The sequence below is a fragment of the Diabrotica undecimpunctata genome, chromosome 5 (genome assembly GCF_040954645.1).
Source record: "Diabrotica undecimpunctata isolate CICGRU chromosome 5, icDiaUnde3, whole genome shotgun sequence".
Taxonomy (NCBI): Eukaryota; Metazoa; Arthropoda; class Insecta; order Coleoptera; family Chrysomelidae; genus Diabrotica; species Diabrotica undecimpunctata.
In genome coordinates, this window is record NC_092807.1 from 105,586,948 (window position 1) to 105,600,941 (window position 13,994).

Genomic DNA, 13,994 nt, shown 5'->3' on the forward strand with positions numbered 1-13,994 from the left:
ACATCCGGACCGGATAAGGCACTGAAGAAGAAGAAGAACGAAGGTATACAGTTATTGTAGCCTTTTCGTATATACTTTGAATGCTATTCAAATATCTGTGGTCTATTCTTCTTTCTCTCTCCTAAGATATCTTAAAAAGTACACGTAGTGCTACTACGTTTTATTTGAATACTATTTCAATATTTATATATTTTTGTTAATTTTAGTTTGCCCAGTCGTTGACGGACAAGATTCAGTCTACGCTGCTTTACCTGACTGCTCCAAATTTTGCCTGTGTCTGAATGGTGTGCCGTTCGAACATCAATGTTCAGATGGTCTACTCTTTAATCCACGATCAAATACCTGCGATTGGCCTCAAAGAACGTCTTGTTCTGGTGAGAATAACGTAACCACTTCCGCAGTTCCCGCCGTTTCTACCGAAGATATCACAGCAGAAGACACAACTGTACAAAGTAGTTCAACGAGTACTGGTGAGAATGAAGTAACAGGTTCTGCAGTTCCCGCTGCTTCTACTGAAGTTATCACTACAGAAGATACAACTGTACAAAGTGGTTCAACAAGTACTGGTGAGAACACCGTAACAGATTCTGTTCCCACTGTGTCTACTGAAGTTACAGCCACAGAAGACACAACTGTACAAAATAGTTCAACAAGTGAAGAAAACCGCAATGAACCACTACTTGGATCGGAAGACTGTTTGCAAAATAATGTTGGTACGTATAGTTTCATCTGATGCCTAGTAAAAATACAGTATATAAAGTAGCAAACTTCCATTACATTATCATTCCCTATACGAATTAACAGCAGGAACTTATTGAGTCATATGTCTTTCCTACATTATTAAATATGTACATGTATGGTCTTTAAGACTTGAATTTTTAATAATATATTGAACGAAACTCTAAAAATGCATAGATCATTTTAGTTGTAATAAGCCTTGACAAGTTCGCCTGAAAATGAAGATGACAATTTGTCCATCATTTACTTGCCTTCTGATTTAGATATTTAAGATATGTATTTTAGATATAAAAGTTCTTAGTATATATCCTAATCCGAGGTGGTTTGTTGGCTCTCTCGGCCTTCTTATTTATCCTTACTTCTTTTGTTTCTTCTTCTTCTTCTTTTATTTTTTGTTTTTCTTGTTCTTTTTGTGTAGACATGACTCTGTCTGGTGTTCAACGTGTCTCCAGTAAGTTGTCGTTCCATCGTTTTCGTGGTCTTCCCACTGATTAGCTTCCTATTGGCGAACAGGCAATAGTGTCTTCCTGAGCTACTCAGTCTATTTATTTTTCAGCTCCTTCACTATTGGTGGAATATAGAAGAATAGACCTATTAAGATCCATTTTTAAACTTCCAACAATTGTACTAATTAATAAGTTATCAAAAATATTTGGTATATTGGACGAACAACAAGGAATTAGAAGCATAAGATTAAGCACTAGTGTAGTCTTTGTGATCAAGAAAATAGTTAAGAAATTTAAAAAATACATCAAACCAGCCTACACGTGCTTCGTCAATTTAGAAAAGGCATTCGAAATACGACCTAAACAAAACTAAAGGTTTTGACAAAAACAACAGAATAGGCATCAGACTAGGAAAATCATTAAGTACAATAATATTCAATTACAGGGAGAATGAATTCTTATTCTAAGAAATATCTTGCGAACTGCAGTGATACACCCAGATCTCATTTTTATAGCTAGATGAATACTGCGAATGGGAGCAAATCAGGTCCAAATCGGAGCTGAATACTCTGCTGCTGAGAAACCGGTACGTTTCTCTACCTCGAAATATTTTGGTCTTCTGTTTGACCTAGTATTCCTCAGAAGTTGGATGGCCTCAAGATAGACGTGGTTATAAGTCATTATATCCACTTCCTAAGATAGACGTGGTTATGACCCACTTCCTATCGTCTTTTTAATGATTTTGTCTATAGCGTTCACATTTTCATTTTTACCTTTTAGGAAAGAATTACGATAATGGAATTAACAACTGAAAATGTAGAAACTGAATAAAAACCGTCATATCACAAGTACTAACAAAATAATAAAGAGGAAAAAATAAAATGTATCTTGATAAACCTTGAAACGAATCAGGGACTATTTTAAGACAAACAGATTAGCCATTATGGGATGCATAATTAATCAATAGGCAAACAAATCGATAGAAAAGAAGAAGATACATCCGACTTAGAAGAGTCATTAATAAACAACGGTAGATGTAATACTATGACATCTTGTGGTATCAATCTATTGATTATAATTGATTAAAAATATTAATATAACCGAAGCCGTTATGGTAGAAGAACAAACCGATTTTCAAAAAGACAGATCTACTTTTTCTTCTCCTTCTTCTTCTCCTTCTTCTTCCTTAGTTTTCTCTTTTTATGTATCCTTTCAAGGGTCTCATCCTACGTGGGTCCTAGCCTCCTCAAGAATTTCTCTCCAGTCGTCCCTATTCATGACATATTTCTCATGTCTTCATCGATGTTATCAAGAAACCTTGTTCTAGGTCTTCCTCTTCTTCTCTGACCAATGGGTCTATCAAGGAGCGTTTTTCTTTCAAGGGTCTAGATGTTCCTTTTTCTTCTTCGTAACTCATTTCTGTTCATAGTCTCTTCTTCACTTAAACCTTTTTTTCACAAGTCCTCTGCCAAACAGTCTTCCATCTTTTCCTCTTTTTTTTTCTACCCCTCTTTCCCTCACTTTGTAATAGCTCTATCCTTCCTCTCACATAGTTCTCATTTTTACGTCTGACATAACCAAATCATTGCAATTTTTGTTCTTAAACCTTTTTTAAGACTGTAGTGAACAAAGGCTCTTTCTCTACCTAATCACGTCGTTCCTGATCTACTCCCTTCTAGTTTTACCGATTATCCACCATAACATATTTATTTCAACTACTGCCATCTTCTTTTCCTAAACCTTCTTTACATGCCATACTTCACCACCATACACCAACGCAGGCCTCACCACACTTCTATATACGTTTTCTTTTAACCCTTAACCTGTAACACAGAGTACTCCGCTCATTCTCTTCCAGTTAAACCAACCAGCCCAAATGTTATATGGGCAATTTCTCGATCTAGTGTCTCATTTTCCATTATTTAGGAGACAAGGTATTTCAATTCTCCTACTTGTCCTAGTTTTTCTCAAGAAATTCTATATCCCAACCATTCCTGTCTCTTCCAGTCACATATACTCCGTTTTTGACGTGCTAACCTCAAGTTTTCCCTCTACAATAGCCCTTCTCTACAACTTATCCTCCAACATTTCTTTGCTTTCCTCCTTTAATACTTTATCATCCGCAACGAGCATTGACCAAGAGAGAGTCCCCTCTCTCACTTTCTCTGTTAATGAATCCATAACAAGATTAAGTAGGTAGGGACCAATGAAGAACCCCAAGAAATATATATTACATTGTACCATCTGTTTATTTTAATATTATTGCTATAATATCAAAGCTGGTTAAAGTTAGGCACCCGAAAAGCTCTATACGCTATATAAGTGCTTATCCAGAGGTGCAGAGATGTCAACTGTGATGTATATATTTGTTTTATTGACTACAAAAAGGCATTTGATAGAGTAAAACATGATAAGCTCATATCCGTCTTGAAAGAAGTCGGCTTGGATGATAGAGACTTGCGAACTATATATATTTTATATCACAACCGACTTCCAACATTAAAGTGGATGACCAGTTGACAGACACAATCTCCATAGATAGAGGGGTGAGACAAGGATGCATTCTGTCTCCAGTGCTATTTAACATGTACTAGAAGCGTATCTTCGAGCAAGCACTGGGACAACTAGAGTAAGGCATCTAAGTTAACCGAGTGCATCTAAACAACATTAGATATGCTGACGACGAGGTAGCTTTTGCAGATAGCCTAGATGGTTTACAAGCAATAATGTCGCGCATATCAGATATAAGTCGAGAACAGTTACATGGTAGTTAGTAAGTGCGAAATATTAAATAAACATATTTTGGTAAACCAACAGCCAATTGACAGGTTAAACAATATATCTTGGTACTAACATAAACAGTCAATGGGACCACTCTACTAAAATAAAACAACGCATAGGGAAAGCAAGATCAGCGTTCGTGAAGATGAAGTCTCTTTTTAGAAGTCACGATTTACCACTTAGTACCAAAACCTCTATCATCAGATGCTATGTATTTTGAATGAACAGAGAGCAGAATGGAAAGATTTATATCAATGGTTTTTAAAGAAGCTGGTAGGAAAAAAATCAAAGAGGCTGCATTATTTATATAAAGGAAACAAAATGGCTAATAAATTTCTCAGTAGAATACAGTTTCTCAGCAAGCTTGATAACTTTATTAAAAGAAATTACTTAATGGAAGATATTACAGTATACTCCCTCTATAACGAACACCGTTATTACGAGGTTTCGCTTATAACGAGGTACATTAGATGTCCCGTGAAATTTCTATTGAACTATAACCCTCTATAGCGAGGTAAATTTGCTTATAACGAGAAAAAATAAGATTGAAAAACGTGTTTTTTACGTTTTGGCCCGGCCGTAGCTATAAATAAATACCCTTTTTAACTGCGGGCCGCCCGCAATAAACTTCTTACAATTTATGATTTTTAGTCGGAAATGTAAAATTTATGATTCACAAGTGTCATTGTACGGGGTTGACCATTCACACCTAATAATATGGGTCCTAATAGACAAGATGTGGAAGGTGTTTTAAGGAAGGTTGTCAGAAACTTTATCCAAGGACAAAACGCAAATGAAGAAGCATAAAACTGTTTCACATCTTTAGAAAATATGATAGATAGAATACTGGACAATTTAAAGCAGCTAAAAATGACAAAATAACTTTATACGCTTTATACATATTTAAAGAATACAGATTTTTTATTTTAACGTATATCATTGACAGTAAAAGTAAACAACTCTTTTTTGTTTTAATGCGTTTCATTGACAATAAAAGTAAACAACTTTGTTTTAAAAACGCCATTCAAACAATATTTATTAACATCTTATATTGCTCCGAATGGCTTCACTATAGAAAGTTAATGTTTTAGAAAACTACATATTCATATGTATGCACAGTATTATTGTTGTTGGATATAACGAGATCCGCTTATAACGAGGTAATTAGTCTGCCATTTCAGTTCTCGTTATAGAGGGAGTCTACTGTATTAGTAAATTATTAAACCACAAAAAATCAAAATATTGAAATTACGTCACTCTCCATTATTTTTAATATTAGTTTACAGTATCCATTTCAAACTCTCATCAATAAAATAATTACTCTTTAATCACATATACTAAAAATTAGCTATTCTCTTGACAGTTTGCCCAGCAGTAGATGCTGAGTTCCCAGTGTACGCAGCACTTCCAGATTGCACCAAATTCTGTCAATGTTCGAATGGAGCACCATATCTTTACAACTGTCCAGGAGGTCTACACTTCAATCCTTCAATTAACACATGCGATTGGCCGGAAGATGCTGGTTGTGAAAAATCCAATTAGAAGGATCAAATTGTTCAAATATTTTGTATTACAAATGTAGAATAAAATAAAATATTAACAAAATACTGATTACTGATATACTCATAATAATATACTGATTTTATATTTTGATCTAAAGAGATTATAAAAATAAATTATAATAGACAAACTGTATGTTTTTTCTTTATGGTTAGAATGCGGTAAGAGACAGGAAAGAAGAAAAGAGTTAAAGATGAAGGAAATCACATAGCTATGTTAAAATGGCAATGGGCATGATATTTAATCAATAAAGAAGATGAAAGATGAAGCAAAAGGGTGAATATTAAAGGTAACTTTGTGATGAGTGTCAAAAACTGAATACTAATGTAGATATTTTACAATTCATTAAAATATTAATGATTGCTTTATACGTGCAGATATCCATACCCCACATAAGAACTCATAACGTTCGCCGATAAGAGGAAAATTAAGGCGCACGACGGGAGTCGAAGAACATCATCTCATCAGCAGCCGTAAGATTAACAGAACACATTGAAAAGGAGTTTGAAAAAAAACTTATAACAGGGGCTGATTTCGTATATTTGACAGCAGCCTATGACACAGGAATGCACAAAACATTGCTCCGCAAATTATACGACACTCTCAATGACCACCATCTGGGTAAGGTCGTATATTCCTTACTGCAAAACAGACATTTTTCGTTATGCTGGAGGGTAAAGTAAGTAGGTGGAGAGTTCAAAAAAACGGCCTCCCACAGGGAAGTGTTTTAGCACCAATGCTCTTGAATATATACACAAATGACCAACCTTAGCCGACCAAAACCAAGCACTTCCTCTATACTGACCATCTTACAATATGTGCTCAAAGAATTAGTTTTTAAGAAGTGAAGGAGAAACTCGAAACTGTCTTAAAAACAATGATAGCGTATTACCTGCAAAATTCCCTGAGACCCAATCCCTCTAAAACTCAAGTCTGCGCTTTCCACCTTCGCACAAAGGAAGCCAAGCGAAAACTCCAAATTGCGTGGAATGGTAATATATTAGAATACATAAACCAACCTATATATCTTGAAGTAACTCTGAACCGGTCCCTCACCTACAGACAATATTGCATAAAAACGAGAGGAAAAGTAACAACTAGGAACAGCATACTCAGAAAGCTAACGGGAAGTAAATGGGGTGCACGTCCTGGCGTTTTAAGAACCACGGCACAGGCACTGTGTTTCTCAACTGCTGAATATGCGTGCCCCATTTAGGGTAGATCTGCCCACACCAGAGAAGTTGAGACTACGCTAAATGAGACATGCAGGATAGTAACGGGATGCATGAAACCAACGCCACTCTCAAATCTATATAAAGCAGCGGGTTTTGCAGAACCCCTTAACACGCAGAGGCGTTGAAGAGCAGATAGAGAAAATTAAACAGTTCGCGGACGAGCGGCATGCCCTATACAAAGCTCGAACACCACGAAAGCGACTAAAATCCAGGAAAAGCTTTCTTGAAATAGTGCAGGATGACCCGCCTGAGTATTTTCCTCTTGGAAACAAAATGGGGAAAAATAGACCAAGATGATGTTAACTGTGACTGTGAAGAAACACAGAATATGGAACATCTTCTTACATGCAAGAACTGTCCTCGTCGAGGTACCCTCGAAGATTTGTGAATCGCCAACAAAGACGGAACTGACGTAGCCCGATACTGGGCCGAAATTTTATGAATGCCGTACGAAAATGTTGGACCAAAATACTAACTCCCCCTGAGTGGTAAGTTAATCTTACCTGAGTACTCACTCGTACCGATAAAAATGTACGGCATAGTTTCTAAAGCAGTTATTATAAATTGAAGTATTGATTTATATGTGATTTATGCCGGCTCAAATGACCCTTTAAAGATGTCCCATGTGCTTGTAATCTATCAATAAGAGAAAAGAATGTGCAGAAATTATTGTGAACCTTCGCTGAAGAGAAAATACTAGAGATATAGAAAGAGAAAATATCTCATTGGTCGACAATAAAAATACTGTATTAAAAAACCTGTAACAAAACCCATGATTCAAATTATTTTCTACAAACTTTTGTCAAAATTTAAATAGTACCTTTGATTAACCGCCAATTTATCAAAAATTGTGATCCTAAGCAAACAATAGAGGTATCAGGTGTTTCTCGATAACAGATATCAGCACTAAAAGATTTAACCGTTGTTGGAAAAACATTAAGCTGATCCCTTATATCAACAATTATTTTACAACTTAATCCTTAGAGGAAAATAAAAACAAAAATACATTAGTATATAAAAGAAACTAGTAAAAAATAGACGATTATTATTACTAAAAAATCATTCTATAGAACAAAATGAATGGTCTCACTGCAGTTTTTGTTATGTTTTGTGTCGGTGTTGTTGTTGCAGATGAATGTAAGCAATAGTATTTTTTTGTAAAAATATATAACCCGTTTTTAGTAATAAATTGTAACGTTAACCACTAAACCATATATTATTACATCATAATCCAGTTGTATTCCTGAAATCCAGTTGGAATTCAGAAATAATGAAATCGATTTCGTTTTTTGTTTGTCCGTCAGGGCTTATCCATGTTCGTCTTCCGTGATATTTTTTTGAAAAACAAACTATTCATTAGATATATTCGATGTTTTGAAATAAAGTTAATGAGAGTACTGCCTCTATCATTTCTGACCCCCATTCTAAATTAATCGATTAGTTGCTAAACTTTATCCAATCGTTTTGAGGCTTTGGCGTTAATGTCTCCAATGAGCAAACTTAAAGTGCAACCAGTAACTACAAGGGCTATGTTGACATCTTCGTAAAATTGTTCTCTTTCTTCCTGGCTGACTGCAGATGTATGCACTCACACTCACAGTATTTTTTTGTAAAAATATATAACCCGTTTTTAGTAATAAATTGTAACGTTAACCACTAAACCATATATTATTACATCATAATCCAGTTGTATTCCTGAAATCCAGTTGGAATTCAGAAATAATGAAATCGATTTCGTTTTTTGTTTGTCCGTCAGGGCTTATCCAAGTTCGTCTTCCGTGATATTTTTTTGAAAAAAAAACTATTCATTAGATATATTCGATGTTTTGAAATAAAGTTAATTAGAGTACTGCCTCTATCATTTCTGACCCCCATTCTAAATTAATCGATTAGTTGCTAAACTTTATCCAATCGTTTTGAGGCTTTGGCGTTAATGTCTCCAATGAGCAAACTTAAAGTGCAACCAGTAACTACAAGGGCTATGTTGACATCTTCGTAAAATTGTTCTCTTTCTTCCTGGCCGACTGCAGATGTGAGTGCATACACTTGGAAGATTTTCATTTTAACTTTAGTATTTAAGCGGAGTATTAAGTAATTGGAAACGCTTGCAATGCTTAAAATATCTGGAACATGTTTTTTATTTATAAAAAAGCCCACTCCATCTATAGAGTTGTCCGTTTCATCTATATGATATAGTCTTGGCTTGAGAGCAATCCATTCCTCACCTCGTTTTCTGATTATTAGCAATATAATATTGAAGGTAGAAGATATCTCTAATAGTAATACAATTTAATCATATCTGTAAAACGATTATGTGCCATATTAACTCGTTATTTTTGTATCCAGTTGTAATCCAGGTAAAATCTGCGCAGCACTATTATGCCCAAATTCTTAATAAATTTTAATAGTTTTCCATATTTCTGTTATTAATTCTGTTATACCAACTAAAAATTTTATTTGCATTGATAAAAGTGTGCAAATATAATTTTTTATACATTTTTTTATCATATTCGGAATATTTAATGTTTAAAAAAATTATGTTTTACTCAATACTTCAACACGAACTAAAAAATCGTGTCCTTGTATTTTTTACATTTCCAAGTATTTATTTAGAGATTAGATCAGTATCATAATATATCAATTAATATTTTGCATTCAATTGGATCAATGTCATTGTTAAATTTTACATTTATTTAATGTTGAATTTTTCGAAGATACATTAAGAACTGGGTCTATAGCGTAGACCAGCGTTTCTTAACCTTTCTCAGTCCGGGGACTCCTATAAAATCGAACACATTTCAAGGACCCCCTTAATAAAGAGCACAGAAATGAATTAACAACTTATTCAAGCACTGAAAAAAATCACTTTTATAAAAATTAAAAATATTGTATTAATGTGACGGTTAGTGCTACTTTTTTTTGGCTACTAAATTTTTTATATTTGGGTTAATGTTTTTACTTAGTTGTAATCTAAAATCGGATTAAAATTGTAGTTTGTTTCTGTTTTTGTTTTTGAGATATACAAGAGCAGAAAATCCCTTTTCACAGAGTTATGTGGATGAGAAAAGCAGTAAATGTTTCAGTGCTTCTTCTGATATTTCTTTCTAAACTGTTTTTATATACACCCAAACACTTGATAAGGAAGATTCTTTGAAATGACGTTTTACAGCTGAATCACATGATATTTATATTAATTGATTTTCCTGTATCGCTGTCAAGACGATGATATTTGAAAGATCTGCGTTAGAAGGATCAGCAATCCACTTTTTATTTGTCGGGTTCTAATAATCCCGAAAAGAACACTGCAAACCTCGTAGGTGTTTATATTAATTTGTTCTTCTACTTACGTTGGCAATATCACCCCACCAGAGGATTCCAAAAACGCTACCAGTGTAGGAAAATTATTAGTTTTTTTAATTGTATGATTAGTCCAAAGGTCAAGGTCAAGTTTTTTATAGTAGTTTCTATTTTATCTTCATCTCTAATAACTTTGTTATCACTTTCTTGTAGACTTAATTTTAGCTCGTTAAGGGTACTGAAGATATTAGCTAATTATGCCACCATTGTCAGCCATTCAAATTTATTGAAATTATTAGCATATTTATTTCCGCTGCCTGCTAAATTCTTCAAAAAAAAATATTCCGATCCCATCTCTCAGCTCGAAAACACGCGACACTGTGCGCTCACACAAGCTCGAACCCAATTTGTGCTTTTATTGGATAGATGCAGCTCTTTTGGTTTTTGCACTATTTAAGGGAAGTAGATTAACAGAATTGGAGAATTATCGGATGAAATATTAAAGCTGGATTCGATTTTCAGATTTATGGTATTAATACCGTTAGTGGTAAAGAAGTCAATGGCATCTGGATTTGTTTTAGGATCTGAAAGCCAGTATGTAGGTTCGCCTGTTGCTATCGAGTTTAATCTGTTGTCAGTGATAGTGAGCATCAGTTCTCTGCCTTTTCAATCGGGATGCCCACAGTGTAGTCTTTGAAAAGAGTTTGGAGATAGCTTGCTTATTTATTTTTTTTTATTGTTAAATTTAGTGCTACTTATGTGGCTTGTATATGTTCTTATTATAACCTTCCAGCTCATTATGTTTTATAGAATTGTATATTATAATTACTGTTCCCCCCTAGGCTGTATTATCTCGGTAGTTAGTGTGATAGGTATTATATTTTGGTATTTTTGGGTAATTTTTGCTTGTAAAGTGTTTCTCTGCAACTAGTAAAATATCTATAGTAAAATATCAATAGTTATTAGTGATAAATATTTGATTTCCTGAGCATGTGAACTCATTCCGTTGGCATTCCCTTCTGCTACCTTCAACTGCTCTGTCGTCATTTCGATATTTTAGTTACAAGTGTTGTGATCAGGGTCATCATTGTTCCCATTTGTGTTATAAGATCTCTAATCATTACTTTCAAATCGACATACTCGAATAATGGTGGCATAGAAAATAGTAAGTTACATACTAAATCTTCTCGTCGCTCATTTCCGCTCCTATTGCTGTCAATTGTCCCGTTACTCAAACTCACTAAAAAACTACCCCAGATCATCTGCCTCTTTTAGTTTCATTGCTATTATTTTCTTTCTCAAAATCATTTGTCCAAGTAGTCCCCTTTTTTGATATCCTTCTTGCAAAGCGTATCACATATTATAAGCTGTTGATTTATCTCGAATCACCTCTAATTGATTATCATTTACACATTGTAGAATGATTGAACTACAAGCTCTATATTTCTGTTTCGCTGCTAGCTTTTATGTTTCATTTGTATAATTGCTCAATAATAATCTATTTTTCAACTTCCTTGTCTTCCAAAATAACTTTAATTCTTTTATTCCATGCGATATAATTATGCAGATCATCTGCCTCTTTTAGTTTCATTGCTATTATTTTCTTTCTCAAAATCATTTGTCCAAGTAGTCCCCTTTTTTGATATCCTTCTTGCAGAGCGTATCACATATTATCAGCTGTTGATTTATCTCGAATCACCACTAATTGATTATCATTTACAGATTGAAGAATGATTGACCTACAAGCTCTATATTTCTGTTTCGCTGCTAACTTTTGTGTTTCATTTGTATAATTGCTCAATAATAATCTATTTTTCAACTTCCTTGTCTTCCAAAATAACTTTAATTCTTTTATTCCATGCGATATAATTATGCAGATCATCTGCCTCTTTTAGTTTCATTGCTATTATTTTCTTTCTCAAAATCATTTGTCCAAGTAGTTCCCTTTTTTGATATCCTTCTTGCAAAGTGTATCACATATTATAAGCTGTTGATTTATTTCGAATCACCTCTAATTGATTATCATTTACACATTGTAGAATGATTGACCTAGAAGCTCTATATTTCTGTTTCGCTGCTAACTATTGTGTTTCATTTGTATAATTGCTCAATAATAATCTATTTTTCAACTTCCTTGTCTTCCAAAATAACTTTAATTCTTTTATTCCATGCGATATAATTATGCAGATCATCTGCCTCTTTTAGTTTCATTACTATTATTTTCTTTCTCAAAATCATTCTATATTTCTGTTTCGCTGCTAACGTTTGTGTTTCATTTGTTTAATTGCTCAATAATAATCTATTTTTCAACTTCCTTGTCTTCCAAAATAACTTTAATTTTTTTATTCCATGCGATATAATAGGTGCTATTCAAAAGGTCAATATTAAATTTATTTTTTATTGTATTTCTCAAATTATATATCTATAGAGAGTTGCCTGGGGCCATAACCTGTAGTTTTGTAAAATCAACACATCCTTTTATTACTTAGCTTTATTTAGTACTTTAATGTTTTTTTTATTTTTAATTTAATGTATTTAGTATATACTACTGAATCAGATATTCTCTACTGAAGTTTATCAACCATGTACTTGTTGTCTATTACATTTTTCTATATAAACTATACAGATTGAACGAATTTAAAACGGAACATACAATTTAATATATGTCTGTTTGAACTGCATTTGAAATAGTGGACCAATATAAAACTTGGACAAAAATAAATCCATACCCGGTGATAGACATAGTATAAAATATCGTTCAACTATCTGTCTCCTTTAAAGGAAAGAGGAGCTTGCCTAATAGTCGGAGAGATAGAGCAGAAATTTTGAACTGATCAGTAATAAGACATTTCTCTATTGGAATATATTCATTGTAACTGGGTTAAGACTTTGCCTTACAGGCGGACGCCCCTCGTGGTACAGGGGGTGGCTATACAGGGATGAAGTTGTCATTTTTTTCGGAAAAATTAACGATCGATAATATGGCTGAAAATTTGCCCAGAGTAAGATCTTGGTATAACTAGACGAAATCCCAAAGGGCGGACGCGAGAGTGGATACATAAGGGGTGGCGGACAGGGGTGAAATTGCAATTTTTTGGGGAAAAATTAACGATAAGTAATATGTCCGCCATTTTCATGGCTCATTATTTAGCCCCTAAAAACTCTAAATCGAAAAGAGCGGACAGCTGGGTTGTTACAGGGAGCCATAAAACGGGATCAAATGTACCACTTGCCTGCGCATTTTAGGTCTCGGTAACAATTTTCAAACTGATTTTATTATGATATTTTTATACCGATTGATTTGAAAATTTGTATGCTCACTTCTGTTACTATTCTGAAAAGCGTCAAGTAGAGTTTTCCTCAAAATTTTCCAAAAAAATTTTCGTAATTTTTTGAGGTAAAATCTAATTTGTAGAATCCTTTCGATTTTCTGTCAGTTATACCATGATTTTTTTCCAAAAATTTTCAAACGATTTTTCCGATAAGAAAAAAAAATTAGAAAAACTTTTCTAAAACATTTGATAAAACTCTACGTCATCGTCTGAATCTTTTATAGAATATTTTGTAGTTTTAAAATGATATTATGATAATGTTTTTTTTTTCAAACTAAAGTCATATTTACTTTACAAATCACATTTTTTTCTTAAATATACCTCTGGGCAAATTTTCAGCCATATTATCGATCGTTAATTTTTCCGAAAAAAATGACAACTTCATCCCTGTATAGCCACCCCCTGTACCACGAGGGGCGTCCGCCTGTAAGGCAAAGTGTTAACCCAGTTACAATGAATATATTCCAATAGAGAAATGTCATATTACTGATCAGTTCAAAATTTCGGCTCTATCTCTTGGACTATAAGGAAGCGATAAGTGGTTTGACAGCATAATAACTGCTTGTGTAGTCTAGTTTTTTCAGTGATTCTAGGCAACCTATTTG

General features: G+C 33.8%; 1 protein-coding gene across 1 annotated transcript in view; it reads left to right on the top strand.

Moving 5' to 3' along the window:
* The window catches only part of LOC140442405 (uncharacterized), a 79,144-nt gene that overhangs the window by 62,058 nt on the left and 3,092 nt on the right, over nt 1–13,994 (top strand). The window contains exons 36-37 of the mRNA XM_072533479.1: nt 207–713; nt 5,329–5,505. Coding sequence (XP_072389580.1) covers nt 207–713; nt 5,329–5,505 — 684 coding nt within the window. The remainder of the gene's footprint in view (nt 1–206; nt 714–5,328; nt 5,506–13,994) is intronic.